At 41.4% G+C, this 27,874-nt stretch overlaps 1 protein-coding gene across 1 annotated transcript in view; it reads right to left on the bottom strand.

Moving 5' to 3' along the window:
- Window positions 1-1,665: 1,665 nt before the first annotated feature.
- Window positions 1,666-27,874, bottom strand: part of LOC109897210 (pituitary adenylate cyclase-activating polypeptide type I receptor-like) — a 52,292-nt gene continuing 26,083 nt past the window's right edge. Inside the window, exons 4-13 of the mRNA XM_031834967.1 lie at window positions 11,856-11,956; window positions 6,805-6,902; window positions 6,528-6,660; window positions 5,331-5,484; window positions 5,081-5,141; window positions 4,887-4,956; window positions 4,631-4,722; window positions 4,302-4,431; window positions 2,838-2,879; window positions 1,666-2,519 (exon numbers count right to left, since the gene is read on the bottom strand). Of these exons, the coding sequence (XP_031690827.1) occupies window positions 2,232-2,519; window positions 2,838-2,879; window positions 4,302-4,431; window positions 4,631-4,722; window positions 4,887-4,956; window positions 5,081-5,141; window positions 5,331-5,484; window positions 6,528-6,660; window positions 6,805-6,902; window positions 11,856-11,956 (1,169 nt within the window). The 3' untranslated portion in view covers window positions 1,666-2,231. The remainder of the gene's footprint in view (window positions 2,520-2,837; window positions 2,880-4,301; window positions 4,432-4,630; window positions 4,723-4,886; window positions 4,957-5,080; window positions 5,142-5,330; window positions 5,485-6,527; window positions 6,661-6,804; window positions 6,903-11,855; window positions 11,957-27,874) is intronic.

Here is a 27,874-nt window from a genome sequence, read left to right as displayed (position 1 = left end):
ATATTTGATTTGATTAACCTACTCATTTAATTATATAAACCTATTACCTACAGTACAGTTACATATATGATACAAAAATATTTGATTGATCACAATGAAATCATTAAGATGTGTTGTCTAGGTATATACAGCGCCATGAAAAAGAATTTGCCCCATATTTGTGATACTGAATCAGAACTTCAACCAAACCTAATATTAGATCAAGGGAACCTGAGTGAACAATAACACGACAATTACATATTTATTTCATAAACAAAGTTATGCAACACTCAAGAAGTAATTGTGAAAAAGTAATTGCCCCCTTACACTCAATAGCTTTTTGCGTCACCTTATCTGCACTTCCTGTAGTTGTTGATCAGTCTCTCAAATTGCTGTGGAGGTATTTTGGCCCACTGTTCCATGCAGAACTGCTGTAACTCACTGACATTTGTGAGTTTTCAAGCATGAACTGCTCGTTTCAAGTCCTGCCACAACATCTCAATTGGGATTAGGTCTGGATTTTGACTAGGCCATTCCAAAATTTGAAATGTGTTGCTTTTTAGGCATTTTCATGTTGACTCCGTATAGGAGTTGCAGCGATGAGACAAGACTGTAACTACCAATTGGATACCACAAAAAAGGGGTAAAACTTTTTTTTAATGATAATAACAAGTATACCATTTTTTAAAACTCAGGTTCCCTTTATTTAATATTTGTTTTTGGTTGAAGATCTGATAACATTCAGTATTAAAAAAAAAATCTAAAATGTAGAAAGGGGGCAAATACTTTTTCATGGCACTGTATTGTATAGATTGCTCAAATATGATATTTTATATAAATAAGTTGAAATTGGTATTTATAAAATCTGGTTCTGTATCTCTAAATAAATGCAATGTAATCCAAGAAAACAGGAGTGCACCGTTTCAAAAACACAACCCATACTAGACTATATAATTCATTCATTCATGGCGATTTACACATCTATTGTTGATCACAAAAAACAAGAGGGTCTAAATAAATAATTGTACAGTGTAGTGCTCCAGATGTGCTAGTGCACTGTGCAACATGTTGCAATTACAATCCATAAGGTAGAAGTGGCAGTGGTGTAATGTACTTAAGTAAATATACTTGAAAGTACTACTTAATTCATTTTTTTGGGCATCTGTACTTTACTGTACCATTTATATTTTTCCACATCTTTTACTTTACTGCATTCCTACAGAAAATGATGTACTTTTTACTCCATGCATTTTCCCTGACACCCAAAAGTACTCGTTACATTTTTTATGCTTTGCAGGACAGGAAAATTGTCTAATTCACACACTTATCAAGAGAACATCCCTGGTCATCCCTACTGCCTCTGATCTGGCGGACTCACTAAACACATGCTTCGTTTGTAAATGATGTCTGAGTTTTGGAGCATGCCCCTGACTATCAGTAAATTTAAAAAAACAAATAAATGATGCTGTCTTGTTTGCTTTATATAAGGAATTTGAAATAATTTATACTTTTACTTTTGATACTTAAGTATATTTTAGCAATTACATTTACTTTTGATACTTAAGTATATTTAAAACCAAATACTTTTAGACTTTTACTCAAGTATTATTTTACTGGGTGACTTTCAAATTTACTTTAGTACTTTTCTGTTAAGGTATCGTTTACTTTACTCAAGTATGACAACTGGGTACTTTTTCCACCACTGATAAGTGGTTGTTCTTCTCTGTACACTTCAGGTTGATGAGGGGAGAGAGGTCAGTTGAACATGGATGATATAGGGAATAATTTGCCATTTCAGATGCAGGCACTGTTTGATTTCTTACTACTCTGGATACAAGCACAGTCCACTAGAGTCTACTGTAGTGACTAGAGCACACAGCCAGCAAAGCCCATGTCTGGCAAAAATACCAGCAAACAACCCAAACACAGTACAGTTCGAAATGCCCTGACACACAAGGCTGTGTATATCATTGTACTATGAAATATACTGTATATTGTAGATACTATAAGGGTTGCTTCAGTTGGGAATCTGGTCAAACTGTGGCAATTGCGATTTAGGGACTCAAGGATTTTCCTGTAGAGTTCTTCGTCAGTCTATGGAACCCCCCAGCCAAGTCAATCAGTCAACACAACAGATACCACAATCTATGGAACAACATTCAAAGAGAGACCTCTCTAGAGACAGTTCTATCTGATATTTGGGGATTGCAGGAGAAGGAGAAGGAAAAGAGAGACATTTAATTATTGTTCACTCAGACAGTGTGTGTGAGTGTGTCAGTGCAGGTGGAATCAGAGTTGTGTGTTAGGGTGTGTGTGTCATCACAGATTGAGACAGAGCTGTGTGTGAGTGTGTGTGTGTCGGTGTGTGAGAGTGTGTATGTGTCACTGATGCAGGGCATTTCCTTGGGGGAGGACTTCTCCAGCACAGAGATCTGTGTGACGGTGGAGCTCTCTGTGAATAGAGTGCGTCTTCTCCTACTGTAGCTCATATAGCCCTGGGTCTGCCACTTCCACAGACGCTTCTTCAGCTCCGCCTGCACCTAGACACACACACACGCGCACACACACACACACACACACACACACACATAGAGAGAGTGATATAGTAGTTGGGGGGAGAGAATTGATGGGGGGGGAGAGAGAGAGCGAGAGAGAAAAGCTCTCATTTAAAAGCACATTGAGAGGTCTGTACATGGCGTACAGTACTTAAAATAATCTGGACATTAGAGACTTGAGAAAGCAGTCTATTATAAGAATTTTTGATTTTCATCTTCGTCTTCACAGTAAGAACACTGAGTGTTATTCAATCAAAGTTCTAATTCTGTCATTCTAATTATGTTGGTAACCCCCTTGCTTACTTCTCCATTCAGGAAACAGTAGAGCAGAGCCACAAAAAAGCCCTAAGAAGAAGGAATAGAAAGTGAGTTGTACTGTACATCAGGCCATTTTGACTAGCTACGTCATTACAAGATCATATACAGCTGAAGTCGGAAGTTTACATACACCTCAGCCAAATACATTTAAACTCAGTTTTTCACAATTCCTGACATTTAATCCATCCAAGTAAAAATTCCCTGTCTTAGGTCGGCTAGGATCACCACTTCATTTTAAGAATGTGAAATGTCAGAATAATAGTAGAGACTGATTTATTTCAACTTTTATTTCTTTCATCACATTCCCAGTGGGTCAGAAGTTTACATACACTCAATTAGTATTTGGGTAGCAGTGACTTTCAATTGTTTAACTTGAGTCAAACGTTTCAGGTAGCCTTCCACAAGCTTCCCACAATAAGTTGTGTGAATTTTGGCCCATTCCTCCCGACAGAGCTGGTGTAACTGAGTCAGGTTTGTAGGCCTCCTTGCTCGCAAACGCTTTTTCAGTTCTTCCCACAAATGTTCTATAGGATTGAGGTCAGGGCTTTGTGATGGCCACTCCAATACCTTGACTTTGTTGTCCTTAAGCCATTTTGCCACAAGTTTGGAAGTATGCTTGGGGTCATTGTCCATTTGGAAGATTAATTTGCGACCAAGCTTTAACTTCCTGACTGATGTTTTGAGATGTGGCTTCAATCTATCCACATAATTTTCCGCCTCATGATGCCATCTATTTTGTGAAGTGCACCAGTCTCTCCTGCAACAAAGCACCCCCACAACATGATGCAGCCACCCCCGTGTTTCACGGTTGGGATGATGTTCTTCGGCTTGCAAGCCTCCCCTTTGTTCCTCCAAACATAACGATGGTCATTATGGCCAAACAGTTCTATTTTTGTTTCATCAGACTAGAGGACATTTCTCCAAAAAGTACCATCTTTGTCCCCATGTGCAGTTGCAAACTGTAGTCTGGCTTTTTTATGGCGGTTTTGGAGCAGTGGCTTCTTCCTTGCTGAGCGGCCTTTCAGGTTATGTCAATAAAGGACTTGTTTTACTGTGGATATAGATACTTTTGTACCTGTTTCCTCCAGTATCTTCACAAGGTCCTTTGCTGTTGTTCTGGGATTGATTTGCACTTTTTGCACCAAAGTACATTCATTTCTAGGAGACAGAACACGTCTCCTTCCTGAGCGGTATGACGGCTGCATGGCCCCATGGCTCCATGGTGTTTATACTTGGGTACTATTGTTTGTACAGATGAACGTTGCTCCCATTGATGAAAAACTAGCTTTAATGACTCCAACCTAAGTTTATGTAAACTTCCGACTTCAACTGTATTGCGTCAAAATACACTTATTCAGACACACGTTGCACGTCATATTCTGTATGTTGCATAAACACACACACGTGAGCAGGCACGCGATACGGGCACTCACGCACACACACATCTACCTGGAAGGATCCCAGACCCAGCTCTATGAAGATGCGTGCCTCCTCTCCTGTGTTCTCTGGTAGGAAGGCAAACACCATGTAATGCATCCCAAACAGAGGGATCAGGAACAGGGTGGACTTAGCCAGCCTCCTGCGCACACACACACACGCGGACACACAAACAGCAATTAACACTCTAGGCCAATGCGTAGGCATTTGTTGATGCGAGCCATTACAACTGTTCTGGTCTGAGATTTACTCATCACGCAAGCGTGGTTACTGAACCATCATCGTTATATGTGTGTGTGTGTATGTGAGTGTGTGTGTGAGAGGAGGAGGGGGGGGCTCACATGAAGTGGCCTGTGTTGTGTCCCCTGACACCGGGAGATTTTAGCTTCTGGACCAGAATACGGATCACATTAATGAAGATGATGAAGTTGACCTTAAGCAGTGGAGAAAGAGGATGAGTTAGGGCTGAATAATTTACAACACAGGGTGGGTTAGGTTTGGAGTTGAGGCTAAGGGTAGGTTTAGGGTGGAGACCACGGTCAGAGTTAGATTTGAGGTTAGGGTTAGGTAAGTTTAGGTGAGTGTTAGGCTATTCACCAGCAGTGATGCAGTTATAGGCCCTTTGATAATCCACCAAATGAAGGCCACATCGGTGTCGTCCCAGCAACTACATTGGGACAGAACAAGATGATATCAGACAGTACCGTATTATAACCAATCTCCAATTTTTAGGCTACATGACCATATCAATTCAGAGTAAATTCAAAGCAAATGCTAGTTTCCATACTTACCCTCTGTTATCATAGAAGTTTCGTGTCAGAACCCACACCACCAATACTGTGGTTGGGAGACCTAACAGACACAGAGAATGAACAAACATCAGCAAGATGCTGTAACAAAGCCATGCCTCTGAGTTGTTGAGGAGAGAGGGAGAAGGAAAGAGAGAGAGTGAGTGTGAAAAGAGAGATAGGTGTGTGTGCGAAAGACAGAAAGAGGGAGAGAGATAGAAAGAAAGAGGACAGATTGAGAAAGGTCACCTACCCCAGCCGATGAGTGTGTACCACCAGAAGTACTTATTGTGTGAGACAAAGGTGAGGGCAAGGAGCGTCTGGAGGTACATGCCCTCGACCAGCAACCAGAAGTAGTTAGCCAGGATGCTGAACTGGAAGAACGCCACTGCTGATTTACACGCCGTCTGCAGGAGAACACAATATACACACACAAAAAAAAATGCTGTGTTGTTTGGCTGCCCCAATTGCTGGGTAACAGGCATTGGGTCACTTAGTTGTTGAATTGTTTTCTTTAAAAAGGAAAATGTTGTGTTGTTGATGCTGGGCTATTGAGATATGACCCAGTGAGTCAGATCAGAAGACTGGAGGTGTGGCTTAGTAGGGGCGTGGCTGCCACATAGTTATTTTTGGCCAGCCGTGAGAGTAAATGTCATTCCGGTTCATCTGTTCCGGTTCACTGACACTTTTGTAGTTTTAATGAGGCTTACACAAGTGTATGAGTTCCCCAAAAACCCATGCGTATCCCAATTTCGGTATAGTTAGCACTTTGTTACAATATGTAAATAATAATGTTATTAACTTTATATTAGAATACGCAATGTGCAACAATATTCAAGGAAATTTTAAATGAGCAAATTACCTGCACACTGCCACCCCTCCCCTTCACCCTCGGGTTCCCCATCCACCATGCCAATGACTCCCTGAGACACAATCACACTTTCACACCTTTCTATAGTTGACTCTCTATTGCCTCGATTTACTTTCTAAGTATAGAATACCCCATCGCCTTGTCTGTACACACAGCCCTTTTCTCTCATCTGGACGACTCGCTCTGTTTAGAAGCATGTATCAGCATAAAATATACTGAGGAGAAATTCTCGACTCGCTCTCTCACAGACTCGTTTCAATAACTTAAAATGTGTTCCAGTGAGATTGTGTTCACCATCTCACACTGTTCCCATACAACAAGATGAGTCATACACTCTGAAGGCAATGACATTCAAAGGAGGAAAGTGCAAGGATGAAGACTTATAAAGTTTCAGGAACTTAGTATAGATCGATGGAATACTCTATGAACTTACATGAAGTTAATGTAGATACGGTATAGAATATCTAAATACTGTATATGGTGGTGTAAGAGGTAGAAGTCACAGGGAGTTAGAGACAGTTTTGGGACATTAAATCCTGTGTAGTAAGTGTCCTTTGTTGATGACATCATGGCACTCACAGTGGACATGAAGCAGTGGTCGAAGTTCTCATCAGCAAAAAGAACCCCATCCTTGATGAAGACGGCACTGGCTCTCAGGATGAACGAGGAGAAGAGGTTGATGTGGATGTAGTTCCTGGTACAGTGGAACTTCCTGTATGGGTGAGTTAACTTCTTATTAAACTGACCTCATTTCCTGTCAGGCGAGTTTAGAGGGTCCATGTTTGCAAATGTATTCCCACACAATATATAATGTACCATTATAAACTATAATACCTATATGAATGCATAGTGTTACCTGAACACAGCGAAGACAAAAATGGCTGATATGAGGGAGATGAGGGAGGTGGCGTATCCAGCAGTGTACACCTGACTGATGGTCAAAAAGTATGTTGTCTGGAAATCAACAGGAGAAAGGTCAATAAGAAACATGAAGTACTGGTTTTAGTATTGGGGGGGTCATTTATTTGCACCAAATAAAACTAGTGAAAGACAAAACAGTACAGATAGAAAAATGGTGAAAATGGTGTCCAAGAGAAGTTGGAAACCAAAAAGGGCTTACGGTGCATTTGGAAAGTATTCAGACCCCTTGACTTCATCCACATTTTGTTACGTTACAGCCTTATTCTAAAATGGATTAACTTCTTATGGGCAGGACGGTAGTGTCCCACCTGGCCAACATCCGGTGAAATTGCAGAGCGCGAAATTCAAACTACAGAATTATAAATATTTACCTTTCATAAAATCACAAGTGTAATACATAAAAATAAAGCTTAACTTCTTGTTAATCCAGCCGCTGTGTCAGATTTCAAAAAGGCTTTACGGTGAAAGCACGCCCTGCGATTATCTGAGGACAGCGCGCCGCATACAAAAGCATGAAAAACACATCCAGGCAGGTGCACCACGAAAATACTGCCCCCTACCCAAGAGGTAAAAAAAAAAAATCCCTCATCAATTTATACACAATACGCCATAATGACAAATAAAAACAGGTTTAAGAAATATCATATTTACATAAGTATTCAGAATCTTTACTCAATACATTATTGAAGGACCTTTTGCAGCGATTACAGTCTTGAGTCTTCATGGGTATGACGTTACAAACTTGGCATACCTGTATTTGGGGAGTTTCTCCCATTCTTCTCTGCAGATCCTCTAAAGTTCTGTCAGGTTGGATGGGGAGCGTCGCTGCACAGCCATTTTCAGGTCTCTCCAGAGATGTTAAATCGGGTTCAAGTCCGGGCTCTGGCTGGGCCACTCAAGGACATTCAGAGACTTACCTCGAAGCCACTCCTGTGTTGTCTTGGCTGTATGCTTAGGGTCATTGTCCTGTTGGAAGGTGAACCTTCGCACCAGTCTGAGGTCCTGATCGCTCTGGAGCAGGTTTTCATCAAGTATCTCTCTGTAAATTGCTCCGTTCATCTTTCCCTCGATCCTGACTAGTCTCCCAGTCCATGCCGCTGAAAAACATCCCCACAGCATGATGCTTCCACCACCATGCTTCACCATAGGGATGGTGCCAGGTTTCCTCCAGATGTGACACTTTGCATTCAGGCGAACGTGGTTTCATCAGACCAGAGAATCTTTTTTTTCATGATCTGAGAGTCCTTTAGGTGCTTTTTGGCAAACTCCAAACGGGTTGTCATGTGCCTTTTACTAAGAAGTGGCTTCCGTCTGGCCACTTTAAAATACAGGCCTGATTGGTAGAGTGCTGCAGAGAAGGTTGTCCTTCTGGAAGGTTCTCTCATCTCCACAGAGGAACTCTGGAGCTCTGTCAGAGTGACCATCGGGATCTTGGTCCCCTCGCTGACCAAGGCTCTTCTCCCCCAATTGCTCAGTTTGGCCGGGTGGCCAGCTCTAGGAAGAGTCTTGGTTGTTCCATGCTTCTTCTATTTAAGAATGATGGCGTCTACTGTGTTCTTGGGGACCTTCAAGCCTGCATAAATATTTTGGTACCCATCCCCAGATCTGTGCCTCAACACAATCCTGTCTCGGAGCTCTAGGACAATTTCTTCGACCTCATGGCTTGGTTTTTTGCTCTAACATGCACTGTCAACTGTGGAACCTTATATAGACAGGTGTGTGCCTTTCCAAATCATGTGCAATCAATAGAATTTACCACAGGTGGACTCCAATCAAGTTGTATAAAGAGTTAAAGGATGATCAATGGAAACAGGATGCACCTGAGCTCCATTTTTGAGTCTCATAGCAAAAGGTCTGAATACTTATGTAAATAAGGTTTTTCTGTTTGAAGTTTTTTCACATGCATGGCACGATCACACACCTTTGTCATGGCCTTGGCAAGTGTGTGTGCGTGTGTCTGGGTCTTCTATTATGTAGATGACAGAGGGTGTGTGGAGCAGTGGAGGCTCCTCAGAGGAGGAAGGGGAGGATCAACCTACTCAGTGAATTTCATAAAAGTTTAAATAGTGACACATTAAAAAAGTTAATCGTTTTTAGATAAAACAATACTAAATATATTCACATGTCACGACATAGCTGATTAAAACACTTTTTTGCAATGGTCTACAGGAGCCCCGGGAGCACTCTCTAACGTAACACAATGGAGCAGCCTGAGGACAGCTTTTTTCCCATCTGTGTAGCGGTTAGCAGTTATGGTATGAAGGTTTGGCTTGGAGAGTTTTTTTGCCTGGTCACAGACAGCAGTTGTGTTGTGCACAGATGTCCACAATTGACGGGAAAACATTCAAATTTTGTTGTGTTACAGCCTGAATTTAAAATGGATTAAATTGAGATTTTGTGTCACTGATCAACACACAATACCCCATAACGTCAAAGTGGAAATATGTTTTAGAAAACAGTAAATTTTTTCTAATTCATAAAAAAATGAAAAGCCAAAATGTCTTGAGACAATACGAATTCAACTATTTTGTTATGGCAAGCCTAAACAAGTTCAGGAGTAAAAATGCCGTTAACAAGTCACATACAGTGCATTCAAAAAATATTCAGACCCCTTGAAATGCAAACATTTCTAAAAACCTGTTTTCACTTTGTCATTATGGGGTATTGTGTGTAGGTTGATAAGGGGAAAAAACGAACTAATCTATTTTAGAATAAGGCAGTAACGTAACAAAATGTGGAAAAAGTAAAGGGGTCTGTATACTTTCCAAATGCACTGTAATAAGTTGCATGGACTCACTCTGAGTGCAATAATAGTGTTTAACATTTTAAATGACTACCCCATCTCTGTACTCCACACATACAACTATCTGTAAGGTCCCTGCACCGAGCAGTGAATTTCAAGCAATGATTCAACCACAAAGATGAGGGAACTTTCCTATGGATCGCAAAGAAGGGCACCTATTGGTTGATGGGTAAATAAAGCAGCCATTGTATATCCCTTTGAACATAATGCAGTTATTCATCTTACACTTTGGATGGTGTATTAATACATCCAGTCACTACAAAGATAGAGGAGCCCTTCCTAAATAAGTTGCCGGAGAGGAAGGAAACCACTCAGCGATTTCACAAAGAGGCCAGTGGGGATTTTAAAACAGTTACACAGTTTAATGTTTGTGATAGGAGATAACTGAGGATGGATCAACAACATTGCAGTTACTCCACAATACTAACATAAATGAATGCTGCAAAGTAAACCTTGTGTCCTGAATACAAAGCGTTATGTTTGTACACAACATTGTTCCAACACAACATTTTCAAGAATGATGGTGGTTGCATCATATTATGGGTATGCTTGTCATCGGCAAGGGATTTTTTTAGGATAAAAAAAAAGGAATAGAGCTAATCACAGGGAAAAACTGATTCAGTCATATCAATATATATTTGTGTTTTATTTTCCATGAATTAAAACAATAAATATAATTGTTCCTCCATTTTTAAAATACAGAGTATTTTGTGTAGATAGATCATTGACAAAAATTTAATAAATTTTATCCCACTTTGTAACAACAACATGTGGAAAAAAGTCAAGGGTTGTTAATACTTTCAAAAGGCACTGTAGCTATACACTGATCTCTGGAACTGGAAAAACTTTGCAGAGAATGAATGATGACAGAGGAAAACACACAAGGCTGATTGCTATAGCTTGCTCAACAAGTATATTATTCTTCTGGCTTTATCTAGCACTTTTTGTAATACTTTACCTTGCCTCGCTGGCTTGTTTAGCGTCCTAGGTGGGTTGTCCCACGAAAAGCCATCCGTTAAAGTTTTAAGTAGAACTTGTGCACCGATATTTAATTTAAAATCCTGTTATATTAAATGAATTGTGCTTTAATATAGACCACAGAGAATTCAATAAAACATTTTTGATATGAATAAAGGATTGCTTAAAGTGCCAAAATTCATTATTTTGACATGTTCCTCTGTCATCCCTGTGTCACTTCGAGGAAGATTTTAACCCACTTAATCCCAACATTTATCCACGTTTCACCATCATTGTAAAGGCTAAGTTATTTTGTTAGTTGACAGTAATTTCTTTGATTAGTGATTCATGTATGTCTGTCCCTCATTTTAAGGTCAAGACTGTTACATGAACTGTACATGAACTCTCGTTACGGTGAGACAATTCCCATTTTTCAAAGAAAAAGAAACATTGTACATCTAATAGTCTAATCATAGAGTGAAAGCAGGTGAGCTGGTTCTAACTTTTTGGACATTTTCTGGTGTTTTGTGGTGGAAAACTGAGCAGGTCGAGCATTACACGTCAACCCTGTTACCCGTAGATAGACAGGCTAGAAATGTTTTAATTTCATTTATTTTGTGAATTAGCATTCAGTTTCAACACCCTGTTGCACACAAGCTTTCATTCCCCTTGTCACAAGAGGATGTATGGCTCATTTATGAAGAAATCGTCAACCCTGGTATGGTCAACCCTGTTACTTAATAGTAATATTTTTCTCCCCTCTCTCTCACTTCTTTTACACTTTTCTAAAGGCACCGAATCGGTGGAACGACCCAGGTAATCAATGACATCTGCAATTGTTGTTAGACGATATCCATTGGATTACGTGTTTGCTTACTTGCACGAGCTGCATCTGAAGTCGGACTTGATCGCATTTACTTATATGGAAACAGACCGGTTTCTGATTCTGAACTGCAAGCGTAACTTAGTTCATGATGCGCCTGGGAAATGGGTCTGTTACAATGAGAGTACAGTACAGCCCAGATAATTCAAACAAGCACATGACTGAATAGTTCATTAGAGGTTTCCTCGTTCAATTTGTTTCTAATGGCAGAATCAACGTCCTCAACCAATCACATTCCTTCTCCCACAGAACAAAATTGAAAGTGGAACATTTCAATGAGTGACTGAATAACAGAGTGATTAAAAGAGAATGTACAGTATGTGAGTGATGTGATATCTCTAACCTCTGATCCTGTCTCTGACTCCTCTGCGAACTCACAGGCCTCCTCATATGTAGGGTACAGCTCTGTCCAGCCACCCATCGTACAGTTCCTGAAGATGTAACCTGAGAAACAGATCAACCAATCATAGGCCAGCCCTGAGGGTGTGAAGGAGGAGCCACCAGAGCTGGTAGCCTGCAGGTATTTTCTCAACTAGATTTGCTCACCTCCTGCGTCCTCTCTCCTCCGTCATCTCTCGCCTCCTTTTGAAAAGGATCAAAGGGAATCGAGGAGAGGGAACGTGGACGGAAATGCACTTGTTTGAAATGAGACGATCCTTCTCCACACGCACTCTGTCAGGCAAATTACATTTACAGGGGTGGAATCCCAAAATAACTGTGTACAGTGATAAAAACAAATTAAGAACATTTTATAGATAAAACCATATGTAGCATATTGCTCTCTGACAATACAAAAGCTGAATCAAAGAGGGTGTGGGAGATATCAAAACTCTTCCGCAGTATGATACACTGGTGCTTCCAAGCCAAAAGGAGGCTATCGAGGAGGGGAGGACCGTATTCTGTTTGCCTACTAACGATATGACAGTCCTCGACCACTCAACCACTTATTTTTCCGGGTCATGGAGGAGAGAGGAGAGACTTTTACCCAAATTCCTTATCCCAGGCAGAACTCAGGAGGGTCGCCAGTTCATTCTCCCCTCACATACAGTAGAATAATCAGACAGAACTACAGCATTGCAAAATTGCAGAATTCCTTCAGTTCTCCAGATCAGAGGCATCAGTCCCATATGGGGCACAGGGGCACTTTCCCCCTCAGAATCGTCCTGTTTTTATTTTGAACAAAAAAATGTGTTTGTTTGTTTTTTCTCTGTAATACCACTAGCCACTTAGCAATTTTATGAAGTTGGCAATAGCTAGCCCAGATTGGTTCGCAATCTCCTAACCTCATAACTAGCTACCAAGGAGCCATTTCAGGCTATCAATCAAGTTAGAGTAGCTAGCTTGTCTAACTATTTTAGCTGACATTCCTGCTGGCCAGGTTGGTAGACTTTAGAAAAGCAATAAGTAATAACTAAATGTACTGAATAAGACTCACATTCCATTCAATATGTTACCCAGATTTGAGCAGAGATGCAGAGAAGCATATTTAGTTTCTTTAAAAATAACCACCAGTCAGGAGGATAGACAGCTCAAGAGGTATGCTTAGATATGCAGAAAAAAAAGTACAGATATTTTTTACAAAGATTTAAGCATAATAATTATGGCTCTAGAACGCAAAATTCTCCAACTTACGGACGGGTAGCATGAGCACCCTCCAGAACAGCCCCCAGCCATCCTCACATACTTTGTGCCCGTTCAGATTTTTGGGTTGCATGATGCCCCTGATACAGTGCGTTGCAATAGTTCAAGAACAAAGACACAATGCAATGAAAGTTTACAGTAAAACAGTGTTCAATACTTTATCATACTAGACAGTGAAATACTGTAGTTCAGAATGCAGCAGGCTAATTAATTGCCTAGGGACCTGTCTTCTCTCTGTTCTGTTTATTTCTTTATGATCATACTCATGTATATGATTGCATGTGTTGGTGCTGTTGGTGTGTGTGTGCATATGTGCGTGCGTGTGCATCTGTGTGTGTATGTGTGTGTGTTTTTTTTGTCATGTTGTTATGGGCTAAGGGATCAGAGGGCTGTGTGTTATTATTTCTACAGACTGATTAGATAGAGGATTAGATGCACCACAGAGTGCAATGACAGAAGAGGAGAGAGAGAGATAAGGGCCATAGTGGCAGGAAATAATGAACACAATGAAACACACACCAAACACATAGAGACTAGGGTTCAACTCCTGGCCAGGGCTACTCACAGAACTCCCAACAATATACTTGCATGGTTGATTTCATTGACTCTTCCCTTTAACGGCCCCTAATTGACCCATTTTTGACTACAACTTCTTGGAGATGATTAGCTTGAGGTGTATTATCACTGATCTATCAAGGGACTCCCGAGTGTCACAGTGGTCTAAGGCACTGCATCTCAGTGGTTCGATTCCAGTCTGTTTTACAACCAGCTGTAATTGGGAGCCCCATAGCGCGGCACACAATTGGCCCAGCACCATTAGGTTTCGGCCAGGGAAGGTCATTGTAAATAAGATTTTTTCTTAACTGACTTGACTAGTTAAATAAAGGTTAAATAAAAAATCTACAAATACGATTCCTTGCCAAATAATAGGTTTTGTGTGATTAAGATTCGCAGAGCTACACCTCTCCTGGCACAGGCGACCCCCCTGGCAAACACACAAGCACAATCAAACATTGATTGATTGGAGACAGCTTATGTCAATTACAGAACATTTACCATTGATTTTCTACCTGTAGCTACAGTAGTGGATAATGTTGGAAATACTGGTAAAAGCCCAGTGCCTCCCAGGGCCTCCAGCACTGAGCTAGCCACGGCATGCCTTCACCATGAGGTAGCTGCTTGCTAGCTAACGCCCCACTAGCCTCACGTCTATAGAGTTATACTGTGCTCACCCCCTCAGGTCGTGTCACTAACAACACCAGCGCTTCAATCCCTGGAAAGTCAGAGGGCTTTACTGCTTCCATTTTTCAGAAATGTACAAAGACTCAGCCCAAGTAAGTAGAGACCTCAACATGACCTCTTTATTGTTGGCTTATCAGGCTGAGTTACTGGAGGAGGTGGGGAAGCATCTGGACTCGGACACCCTAGATCCGGATGCTTGGGAGGAGACCTGTATGATTACAGACCTGAGCCTCCGTTCCTCCCATAGTACCATCCAAGGCTGTGGTCATATCATGAGCCTAGTGGAGGTGGGGGAAAGGGTACTTTGGCTAAGCTTATCCAGCCTCAAAGAGAAAGTGCACTATACAGATTATGTGTTCAACAAGGGTTCTTCTAAGATCCTCAAAGTTCTTCGAAGAATCTAAGGGTTCTTGGCACCGAAAAATGGACCCCAAAAGGTTCAACCAAGAAGGGAAAGGGGGATACCTAGTCAGTTGTACAACTGAATGGGATTCATCAAGGAACCTCCTTAGCTGGTGGGGGTTCTTGCAGGCACCTAACTGCCCAACTGAAACATTTTGATTTGAACAGGGACAACAAGGACAGCAGGTTAAGGCACTTACCTTAAATTGAGTAGATCTTTACATTTTTCAGTTAAGGTTTGTCCCTTATATGATCTAAATTGATATTGTTTAATGATGATACCACCTATCTTTTCATATTTGTGCAAATCTTTCTAAAACAGAGACTGGACACATTTCAATGGATATCAATCAACAAAGAGGTAAGAATATGTAGGCTATAAGAATATGTTGAAGGCTAGCTGTATTGGCTGCAGATGACTGAACTGCTCACGTTTGTGTCAGGACCCGGTAACGAACCCGGGTCTCCGGAGTGAGAAACAGTCACTTAACCAACTGAACCACGAGTAGTCGGCAGAACCCAGAAGATGAGGCAGACACAGCAGTACTTGATTGGAGTATTTAATAAAGTAAAAAAGGAAAGTCCTTCAGGCAAACATATAACTCCACAACGTCAAAAGTAATTCCACGAGAACAAAGGTAATCCTCCAAGACAAAAAGGTAAATCCACAGGGTGGTAGGTATAGAATGAAAAAACCTCAAAGGATACTAAAAAATGTATGAATTCCACAAGAGAGTCCAACGGGAGCCACAAAAGTTCACAGCATACTAGGGCTGGGTGCTAACATACAAACACAGAGCAAAGAACTGAGGAAAACTAAGGGTTAAATACAATCAGGGGAAATGAGGCACAGGTGCAAATAATAACAGGGAACAAGGGGGCATCTAGTGACCAAAGACTGGAACAACCCTGGCCAAATCCTAACAGTTTGTGTCTGCAGGTATGCAGACGAGGATGCATACAAAGGTATGTCAATTGGTATTGGTATGTTATGCAGATCACATTTACCAACCACCTCCCTTATCTCTTCAATTAATATCCCATAGGCCTCTACATTATGGAGAAGGTATGTGTATGAAAACCATTATCAAAACAGATTTTTTCATTCACATTCACCACAAAAACCAAGGTATGAATACTGTTGTGTGTTCTGTTAATCTTATACAGTTTTGGGGATTCACAGACTTCACCCTTCCTACCTCTCTGAATATTGATGGATTCTGGGTACTAACTCTTAAACTTGGGATAGGGTTAATTATCAGGTATCATATTTAAATATTGAGTGCTTAGGTTTAGAGGGTCTACATCAGAAGTTAATGGTTATCTGTAGGAGGAAAATATATGGTGTGGGGAATTAAGCTTGGAATGTACTGAGTGTTGGGAAAGTGATCACATATGGCAGACATTGATAAGCGGAGAGAACCATGGATTAGTGATGAAGGGGGTCGAGGTCAGGTCATGTTAAGGGACAAAGAAAAGTCTATGGCCCATATCACTTATAACGATACGATACATGAAGATACAATGTTTGTTCAGATGAGTAGGAGGAGACTCAGCCAAGGAGGAAGGGTTAAATATCAGTGCTTGTACAGATGAGTAGGAGGAGACTCAGCCAAGGAGGAAGGGTTAAATATCAGTGCTTGTTCAGATGAGTAGGAGGAGACTCAGCCAAGGAGGAAGAGTTAAATATCAGTGCTTGTTCAGATGAGTAGGAGGAGACTCAGCCAAGGAGGAAGAGTTAAATATCAGTGCTTGTTCAGATGAGTAGGAGGAGACTCAGCCAAGGAGGAAGAGTTAAATATCAGTGCTTGTTCAGATCAGTAGGAGGAGACTCAGTCAAGGAGGAAGAGTTAAATATCAGTGCTTGTTCAGATGAGTTTGAGGAGACTCAGCCAAGGAGGAAGGGTTAAATGTCAGTGTTTGTACAGATGAGTAGGAGGAGACTCAGCCAAGGAGGAAGGGTTAAATATCAGTGCTTGTTCAGATGAGTAGGAGGAGACTCAGCCAAGGAGGAAGAGTTAAATATCAGTGCTTGTTCAGATGAGTAGGAGGAGACTCAGCCAAGGAGGAAGAGTTAAATATCAGTGCTTGTTCAGATGAGTAGGAGGAGACTCAGCCAAGGAGGAAGAGTTAAATATCAGTGCTTGTTCAGATGAGTAGGAGGAGACTCAGCCAAGGAGGAAGAGTTAAATATCAGTGCTTGTTCAGATGAGTAGGAGGAGACTCAGCCAAGGAGGAAGGGTTAAATGTCAGTGTTTGTACAGATGAGTAGGAGGAGACTCAGCCAAGGAGGAAGGGTTAAATATCAGGGGTTGTGTAAAATGTTGTTGTCTGATGCAGCTGTATTGACCCTCTGGGAAGAGTAAACTTGGTTTGAGCTTTCGTAGTGTCCGTTGTATTTTATACTCTGAGAATTAGAACCTCACAATATAACAAACAACCTGTTCAATCACCACGCACTGCAAAATCATTCTGGCTATGGATAGAACATCAACACATTAACATCAACACACCAGAGGAAATACCCACTGGACTTGGGGCTCTGCAGATTATGATTTTTCTATTCTACGTTGCCACTAAAATCATAAAAAACTGAGAAATAAAATATTGTGTTATTGTTATGCATATTATTATCATTAAAAATAATAATATCAGGGGTATTTCAAAAAATGTACCCCAAAAAGTAATTCAAAAGGTTCTTTGAGGATCCATTAAAAGAGGTTATTTGAAGAATTTATAGGGGTTCCCCCACAGTTTCAATTTGAAGAACCCCTAAAGGGTACTCCAGGAACCTTTTCTTTTTAGAGTGTGGACCTCCTGGATGCCCCAGGGACACACAAGGAATTGTTCATCCCCACTGTGACATGTGCAAAAGGGGAAACAAAGGTCCCAAACTGTCATTCTGATTCCTATGTACCATGGGATGAGCATGAGGGGGGCTGGGCAATGGGTTCAACCAAATATGAGCTAGTATACTGTTGCAGGTATCATCCGGATATTGAGAACCGGTAAGTAACTGTAAGTGCTGTAGTCTTACTGGTACAGTAATATGTATTGTACTTCCATAATGGGAAGGATCACTAAAACCATTCAAATGTTTTTACAGAACTGCAAGAAAACCAGTATCTGGTGCAAGAGTGTTTACCCCAGAGCAGGAGACCCACATTGTAAATATGGTCATTGCAAATAACTGCATCAGACTCAGAGAACTGCAGGACCACATAATGGCAGCTAGCACCATATTCCAAAACGTTAACAGAGTGAGTCTCTCTGCACTGTCTCGTCTACTGAAACGCAACATAATTAGGATGATGGGCTGCTGTGGTCCGCAATTGGTTCACAGGTCACCCACTTTTCATTGCACTCAATCCCCCCCCCCCCCCCCCCCATACTCTCCGTTCTTGAATCTTATTGAAGAATTATTCTCTGCATGGCGTCGGAAGGTGTATGATCTCCAGCCCCACCAACGCATACCCTTTCTATAGGCAATGGAGGAGGCTTGTGGAGACATCGGTCAGGGGTCATGCCAAGCCTGGATAAGGCACTCCAGGCGATACTTTCCACGCTGCCTAGCTCAAGACAACATCGCATGTGATGTGGGATTGTCTTTTTTTCTACTGCTTTTTTTTGTTTGAGAAGTGTTAGAACATTTAGAGAATAAAAAACAACAACTTTTCCCTCTTATTTGTTGTAACGATCTGGGTGTAGTGGGTGCGAAGTCAGGCGCAGGAAACAGAGAGTTCAGGGTAGTGCTATTTAATGCACAAACAGCGAACATAAGCCACCCCACGAAAACACAGGGCGCACACAAAACCAAATGCCCCAAACACGGGGACTAAAACAGTCCAGCAAAAAACCCACGAACAGGAAAACACGTTAACCTCTAACGTGCACGCTAGTCACACAAACAATCCCACACAAAGAGCAGGCGGGCCGGCTGGCTAATAAAGCCCAACTAATCATCAAATAAACAACAGGTGTAACCAATAAACAGACAAGGGGGGGAGAATCAGTGGCAGCTAGTAGGCAGGTGACGACGACCGCAGAGCGTCACCCGAACAGGAAGGGGAGCCACCTTCGGTAGGAGTCGTGACATTTGTATTAATAGTGTGTTATGTTCGGAAAACACATCCATACTTTACACATTTGGATACCTATGTGTGTTTGTATGACTATACTTTATTGCAAACCGCTATACCCTGCACACAGTTAAGTGTTTTTCATTTAAACTATCAGTGAGTAGTTGGTGCTTCGTGTGCTTATTCAAATGGTTTGTGTGTACTGTATTGATGCAAAAACATCATTTTTAAAAGAGTTAAGAGTTTTGCAATAATTGTTTGCTTTTGCCAGAGATGTATACTGTTTTGCTGGTTTGGTGTAAGGTTTTGTGGTTAGTGTGTAGAGTTTTGCAAAAAATAGCCTATAGTTTCAAAGATAGTGCCTAAGCAATCAGAAAAAAATGTAATTCAATTTCTGTGCATTTTGTTATTCTCATGTTTTATGTATTAGTTATATTATGTGTTTATGCTGCAACTCTTATTTGGGTGTGAATACTCGTACATTCAGATGTTAGCTGATATTCTTTGCTTCGTTTTCTACACACAGTAAGCACATGGCATGGCTGCCAATATTGCATTATGGGAGTGCGTGCTGGTTAGGCTCCGTAAACATCATCTACAGAAGGTGGATGTTGTGTTATTCATGCCTGGCTGTATGTTCTGTATCATCTGCACATAGTGTTATGGCATGGTTGCTATTATTGCAAGAGCACACAGTGAGGTTGTGGTTGCCTAGAGGTGAACACTAGCTACTCCTTCCACGGCATCTGCTGGAGCATTGCAGTACGATGACACATCATTTTAGGATAATAGTAAGCCATTTTATGTGCGTAGTGCGTATTGCAGGCATCGTATACCCTGATGCAGCTCACTGAGCGTGACTCATATCTACCAACTTGTGCTGTTCCAAATGTGTGGGTTCTACATGAACAGTTCAGCAGTCAAGTAGCAGGATCTCTTGTGCTACTTGAATGGTGTTTAGTCTGCCATCGGCTAAACATTACTGGGTCTTTTCAGTATATTCAAAGAGGTACAGCCTCATTTTAAATGGATACTTCTGCCTAATCCTCACCTCTCTTCCTCAGATTTTAAGTTATCACACTGGACCTTAGTGGGGAAGCTGACGCGTATAGCTGTGCGATGACTAATCAAGGCTTGCTTTAGTTTCAGCGTGTTGGGATGGGCTGTTGACACTACCATTATCTAGCATGTGCTGTGCTTGCTAAACACCCACATGGTGATCAGTGTTGACGATCAAGCGTTCATTGCCTCTAACGGGAAGGTCTGTTAACGGTTATTCAGGAAATGCAGGCTGATCTAGTAATCTATGGGGTCTGTTTCTTTCGTTGTCAGGTCATCATTTTATTCTACTCTCATGGCTTACCAGCGTATACCATTAGACATTAGCTATCAGCTCAGGTAAACTATTTGTAGGTCTAGATTTTGATTATCAGGTCACTCTCCCTCTGCACACTGTGCATGCTGCAGATGCATCAGCGACTGTTGAGCAATTTCAGTAAGACAATAGGCTGTTTAGATGAGGTAGATACGTAGCTAATGTTAGTTGTGGTTTTGGGGGATTGTTAGTAATACTGTATGTTTTATGCTATGTGATGGTATGTCATGGCTGAGTTGTGCCGCTCTGCAGAAGTCTACTGTATGGTCTTCTCTCTGTAAAATGTCCTCTGTTATTTAAGCACATACAGTGGAGAGAACAAGTATTTGATACACTGCCGATTTTGCAGGTTTTCCTACTTACAAAGCATGTAGAGGTCTGTAATTTTTATCATAGGTACACTTCAACTGTGAGAGACGGAATCTAAATCAAAAATCCAGAAAATCACATTGGATGATTTTTAAGTAATTCATTTGCATTTTATTGCATGACATAAGTATTTGATCACCTACCAACCAGTAAGAATTCCAGCTCTCACAGACCTGTTAGTTTTTCTTTTTGAAGCCCTCCTCTTCCCCACTCATTACCTGTATTAACTGCACTGGTTTGAACTCGTTACCTGTATAAAAGATACCTGTCCACACACTCAAACAGACTCCAACCTCTCCACAATGGCCAAGACCAGAGAGCTGTGTAAGGACATCAGGGTTAAATTAATAATTAATAATTAATAATAATTAATAAGGAAAGCCCATAAAACTGTCAGAGACTCCAGGCACCCAAGTCAAAGACTGTTTTCTCTGCTACCGCACAGCAAGCAATACTGGAGCGCCAAGTCTAGGACCAAAAGATTCCTTAACAGCTTCTACCCCCAAGCCATTAGACTGCTGAAGAATTAATCAAATGGCCACAGGACTATTACATTTGTATTGTACACTGCTGCTACTCGCTGTTTATTATCTATGCATAGTCACTTCACCCCTAAATACATGTACAAATTCAGTCTCGACCCCGCCCTGTGGAACTGGGTACTGGACTTCCTGACGGGCCGCCCCCCAGGTGGTGAGGGTAGGCAACAACATTTCCACCCCGCTGATCCTCAACACTGGGGCCCCACAAGGGTGCGTTCTGAGCCCTCTCCTGTACTCCCTGTTCACCCACGACTGCGTGGGCATGCACACCTCCAACTCAATCATCAAGTTTGCGGACGACACAACAGTGGTAGGCTTGATTACCAACAACGACGACACGGCCTACAGGGAGGAGGTGAGGGCCCTCGGAGTGTGGTGTCAGGAAAATAACCTCACACTCAACGTCAACAAAACTAAGGAGATTATTGTGGACTTCAGGAAACAGCAGAGGGAACACCCCCCTATCCACATTGATGGAACAGTAGTGGAGAGGGTAGTAAGTTTTAAGTTCCTCGGCGTACACATCACAGACAAACTGAATTGGTCGACCCACACAGACAGCAGCGCCTCTTCAACCTCAGGAGGCTGAAGAAATTCGGCTTGTCACCAAAAGCACTCACAAACTTCTACAGATGCACAATCGAGAGCATCCTGTCGGGCTGTATCACCGCCTGGTACGGCAACTGCTCCGCAGGTCTGCACAACGCGTCACCGGGGGCAAACTACCTGCCCTCCAGGACACCTACACCACCCGATGTCACAGGAAGGCCATAAAGATCATCAAGGACAACAACCACCCGAGCCACTGCCTGTTCACCCCGCTATCATCCAGAAGGCGAGGTCAGTACAGGTGCATCAAAGCTGGGACCGAGAGACTGAAACACAGCTTCTATCTCAAGGCCATCAGACTGTTAAACAGCCACCACTAACATTGAGTGGCTGCTGCCAACACACTGACTCAACTCCAGCCACTTTAATAATGGGAATTGATGGGAAATGATGTAAAATATATCACTAGCCACTTTAAACAATGATACCTAATATAATGTTTACATACCCTACATTATTCATCTCATATGTATATGTATATACTGTACTCCATATCATCTGTATATCATCTACTGCATCTTTATGTAATACATGTATCACTAGCCACTTTAACTATGCCACTTTGTTTACATACTCATCTCATATGTATATACTGCACTCAATACCATCTACTGTATCTTGCCTATGCCGCTCTGTACCATCACTCACTCATATATCTTTATGTACATATTCTTTATCCCCTTACACTTGTGTCTATAAGGTAGTAGTTTTGGAATTGTTAGCTAGATTACTTGTTGGTTATTACTGCATTGTCGGAACTAGAAGCACAAGCATTTCGCTACACTCGCATTAACATCTGCTAACCATGTGTATGTGACAAATAAAATTTGATTTGATTTGAAAAATTACCTCTAACCTGTACCCCCACACACTCGGTACTGGTACCCTCTGTATATAGCGTCGTTATTGTTATGTTATTGTGTTACTTTTTATTGTTTTTTTACTTTAGTTTTTTTGGCAAATATTTTCTTAACTCTTCTTGAACTGCACTGTTGGTTAAGGGCTTGTAAGTAAGCATTTCACGGTAAGGTCTACACTTGTATTCGGTGCATGTGACAAATACAGTTTGATTTGATTTGCATTTGTTTAAGCTGTTTTCTAGTGACATTTATTTGGATACATCCATAACAATGAGCTAATGAGGCACGATTTCACCTGGCATAGAAAATGTGCTCTCTCTTTAGGACACTGTTATTCAGAGGAGCCAATAACAAAGCTAACACAATCACTTCAAACTGAAGCTGGAAAGACTGCAAACTAGCTGCACTTCTTTTCGTTGGACCTTTTTTTCAATTTACATTTCTTTGAATGTATCCATAAAAAGGATACCAGCTGACTCATGATTATGACTGGCTGAGAAATGCTGCCTGCCTGTCTCTCGTTCCGACTCCCGACACATTCATTACTATGGGACAGCCGGAGATCGAATTTGAATATTGAAACAATGTTGCAAATATCAGAGAGACAGGCAGCGAGGTTTGTACAAATCTCCGCTGTTAAAAACTAAATGGTTGTCACGATGGTCGTAAGAAGCGGACCAAAGCGCAGCGTGGTGTGAATGCATCATTTTAATGGATGAGGAAAACACGAAGTAAACTGTACAAAACAATAAAATAAACAACGACCGTGAAGCTATATACCAAATGTGCTGACACAAGCATCTAACATAGACAATCACCCACAATCCCCAATGACAAAACAGGCTACATAAATATGGTTCCCAATCAGAGAACCATATCAGGCCAAACACAGAGACAAACTAGACATACAACATAGAATGCCCACTCAGATCACACCCTGACCAAACAAAACCTATAAACATACAAAGCAAACTATGGTCAGGGCGTGACAATGTTAGTCTAAAAGAAATGTGAGTTAATGTCTCGATGCTTTTTATAGTGGAGATCAAGTTTATAAATTGTCTGGCAGGGCTGATGAAAAAGTGGATTGCGCAATCAGATGGAACAGAGTAAATAGGCATTTTACCGTTTTAGATTTAGCCGGTGGTAACTTGTAGAATAGACACTGGCTGGAATGTGGTTTTAACCAATCAGCATTCAGGATTAGCACCACCCATTGTATAACAATGAACTACGAGAACTACACGTTGATTGAATTTGGGTAATCTGACCAGAGTTGAATGCCTTGGTCCACACTCCCAGTTTTGCGTTGATGTTGCTATTTACCCACGCATGAGATTTGATTATGGCTTTGAGAATAGGTGTTGTGTTTATTTTGTAGACTAAGCATCTTCCACTATGCTATCTCCTTGCCCCCTCTCTCCTGCCTCTGGCCTCCCACTGTAGAAGTAGTGAATTACTATCCACTAATGACCCCTTCATAACAGCTCAGTAGCCCTGTATCAACACAGCAGCTTACTGAGAAAAAGAGGTTAAAGAGGGTTTAACACAATGGGATCGTGAAGCTGTCTATTGGCTGTTATGGATAATAAATTATAACTGCACCCATCCAGTACCTTGCTCCACAGTGAGACGGTGAGCGGTAGTAGAATGAATGTGGGGTATTGAACAGTATAGTGAAGAGTGGGCGGCTTGACTGATAAGATGCCAGTGAGATTTTAGATATTGTATTAGCATTAGCATAAAGTGGCTAGTGGCCATAGCATGGAGGCCTGTAGCCCTGCAGCCATGGTAAGACAGGGTTGGTGGGTGAGTGGATGGCTCAGCAGTACTATCTAGCCTAGCGGTAGCATAGCATAACTGAGGGCTAAGGCTAAAACTCCAGGGACAGTAGAGACTGAACAACTGTGGCTAACAAGCTTCAATAATGCTCATCCTCACACTCCTCCTCACTCTCACAGTTGAACCCTTTGATTTTTGATTATTTCTTTATTTTTCCCTCCGTGGCTCTAAGTGCCTCTGGTGTACTTATCGTTGACTGAGTCTGCGGGGGAGGGGATCCAGGGAGTGCTCTGTAGGCTAGCTCCCACTCTTAATTGAGTTATGAGGTCATCGTTCACATTGACAACCCCCGCCCTTTACTCCCACTCACTCTTAAAGTTTAAGTCCAAGCTCAAGTTTCACTGAGATAATGCTTCAAGGGTTTTTTTCCCTTTCGCTTGTTCTTTACATTTTTTTTTAAATATTTATCTCCCTCTCTCACACACACACACACACACACACACACACACACACACACTCCGTCTTTTGCTCTTCCTGTCATTGAGAAGTACAAGCCATATACACAAACCTCCACACCAAAAACACTGAATATTTCCCTAAACTTGCCCATTAATGTTGGTTAACACATATCAAACCAATACAGACTACATATTTCCCTGCATTCACACATTAATTTTGGTCAACACACACATACTTCCACAGAGTGTGTTTCTGACTCCATGGAGACGTTCTTAGTGTAGTCGTTTTAAGAACATACAACACACACACAGTGATGAATGTATCATGTTTAAACACCTTATCCAATGTCAACCATTTTAGGAGCCATGAGAGATGCCATAACAGTGTTTGTTTTCTTTGGTGTACACTCCTAGAATTAGTGGTCACTCAAGGAACACTGGAGATCCTCAAGGAACCCCTGCAGTCAATGGATTCATATTGGCATCTTTGGTTAGTTGTGGCATTCTTTGAGAAACCTTTAACATTTCGATGTAGCAAAAGGTTCTTAGAGGAACCCTGGACTGGAGGCGTGGCTTAGTAAGGGTGTGGTTTTCAGCTAGATCTTTTTACCCGACCTGTGGGAGTAAATGTCATTCCTGTTCATATGTTCGGTTGCATTTTCATCCCATTGTATGATTGAATGCTATCAGTTTTGTTGTTTTGGTGAGGCTTACAGTGGTGTATGAGTTCCTCGAGTCCCTTTATTACTATATATAATCAGCAATTGTAAAATGCTTTAATATTTAAGGTAAATTGAAATTTTGCCGTGTACAAACTTGACATGATGAGATTTAATCTAACGGGTGGCCAAAAAAAAACTATCTGAAAGCCTGGCCTCCAATAAGCCACACCTTCAATAATATGATAGGCTTCCACCTCTACAGTATAATATTAAAGGTCCTGAACAGTCATTCTGAAAATATTTTGTTCTCTCATTGCTAACTACCAGAACGTTTGAAAAGAAAGGGTGAGTGGGCGGGAACTTATATTCATGAGCTCACCTTGACTGACAGCCCTTTGAAACGCCTATGTCAAGCTGTGTGTGGTCCTCCCACTATGACTTGGGAAAGCATGCAGTTTATTAGGGAACAGATTCAATAAGATATGATGAACTTCACAGGGTGGTGAATTTGGAAGGTGATGAGCTTGATGCTCCTTTCCAAAATTCTTATTCTTATTCTGGTGATATGATGATCGATGCTTGGCTGACGTTTGACAAAAACAAATGATATCCCTCTTATCCATAACAATCTCATAATGTAGGTAGCCTACCCGCACTGTATGATGCTAGCTGTTTGCTAGAGTGCATGTGCCAAGACCAGAGTGGGCACATTTGCTTGACAATGCAACAGTTTTTATGACAAAACCATCAGTATAGTTGAAAATGCGATTGAAACCCAATTAACCCAAAACAGTCTAAGCCCTGTCTAAGCCTGGGTGGTTCTACTTGTTTTACGAAGGTCATACCAAGGATCATTTAGCAATTTGATTTAGATTATTAAGACCCCTTGAAGTATAAAAAAAGTCTACAAAAACTATTTTACAAAATAATATGTTGGTCCTTATTGCTATTATCCCATACAAATGAATGGAATTACAGATTCACTACATGGAACAACAGATAGTTCCCCCCCCCAACAACAAAAAAATCCCCAAAAAGTTGTTTCTGAGGTGTCTGTCCTATATCTGAGAGATAAAAGATCAGGAAACATTTTTATTTAATGTATTTATTTGACATATATTGAACCTCTTATATTTGGGACTCCATTATACTTCCATACATTTATTCAGCTGGTACCGGGGGACTGTCAGAGTCTTATGAGGCCTGCGAGCGTCCTAGAGCAAAACAACTTGTACGTATTTGTGAGAGTCTCACCTTTTCACAGAGGGGTCATATTAGTATGTAGCCCAAACTGTTCAGACACTACTGAAGAAGTTTGTCAGATCGGTTGTCCCGACTTCGGATGAGTCCCAAGACGCTTGTGCGCACATCCAGTGCAAAACCCCCCCAGATATCTATAGCTTTCACCCGACAGATTTTGATGGGGATTTTTTTATTATGATAATTAGATTTCCGCGGGGTGCTTTGGGTTAACGTGTATTTAAACTATAAACTACCGGCCCTCCAGGACACCTACAGCACCCGATGTCACAGGAAGGCCAAAGAGATCATCACGGACAACAACCACCTGAGCCACTGCCTGTTCACCCCGCTACCATCCAGAAGGCAAGTTCAGTACAGGTGAATCAAAGCTGGGACCGAGTGACTGAAAAAAGGCTTTTATCTCTAGGCCATCAGACTGTTAAACAGCCATCACTAACACAGAGAGCCTGCTGCCTACATACAGACTTGAAATCATTGGCCACGTTAATAAATGGATCACTAGTCACTTTAATAATGCCACTTTAACAATGTTTACATATCTTGCATTACTCATCTCATATGTGCACGTATATACTGTATTTTTTTAATATATATTTTTTATTTATTTACATTTTACATTTTACATTTTACCCCATTTACTCCCCAATTTCGTGGTATCCAATTGTTTAGTAGCTACTATCTTGCTACAACTCCCGTACAGGCTTGGGAGAGACGAAGGTCATGCATCCTCCGATACACAACCCAACCAAGCCGCACTGCTTCTTAACACAGCGCGCATCCAACCCGTGTACAGATTTGTGTAAGGCAAACGTCATTTCCGGTCACAACTTGCAGACTTGTTTTCGAGTTGCTGTGGGTTTTGTTGCCAACCTATTTTGCTACCTGACAACTTTACGGTTTTTACTTTTTAATTACCGTTTATATATATATATATTTTTTTTTTTCCCTCAACTTTTTCACTCCGGACGCTTTATCTGGACACACGATTCGTCAGGACCTCCAACAGCCGAAGCTAAGTAGTAACATTAACATGATGCCTTTTAATGCAGTCGCTGTACTCGCCTTACGGCGAGGATAG

Source organism: Oncorhynchus kisutch, linkage group LG10, assembly GCF_002021735.2.
Source record: "Oncorhynchus kisutch isolate 150728-3 linkage group LG10, Okis_V2, whole genome shotgun sequence".
NCBI lineage: Eukaryota > Metazoa > Chordata > Actinopteri > Salmoniformes > Salmonidae > Oncorhynchus > Oncorhynchus kisutch.
The sequence above is the reverse complement of the archived record's forward strand: the minus strand, read 5'-3'. Positions and strand labels throughout refer to the sequence as shown.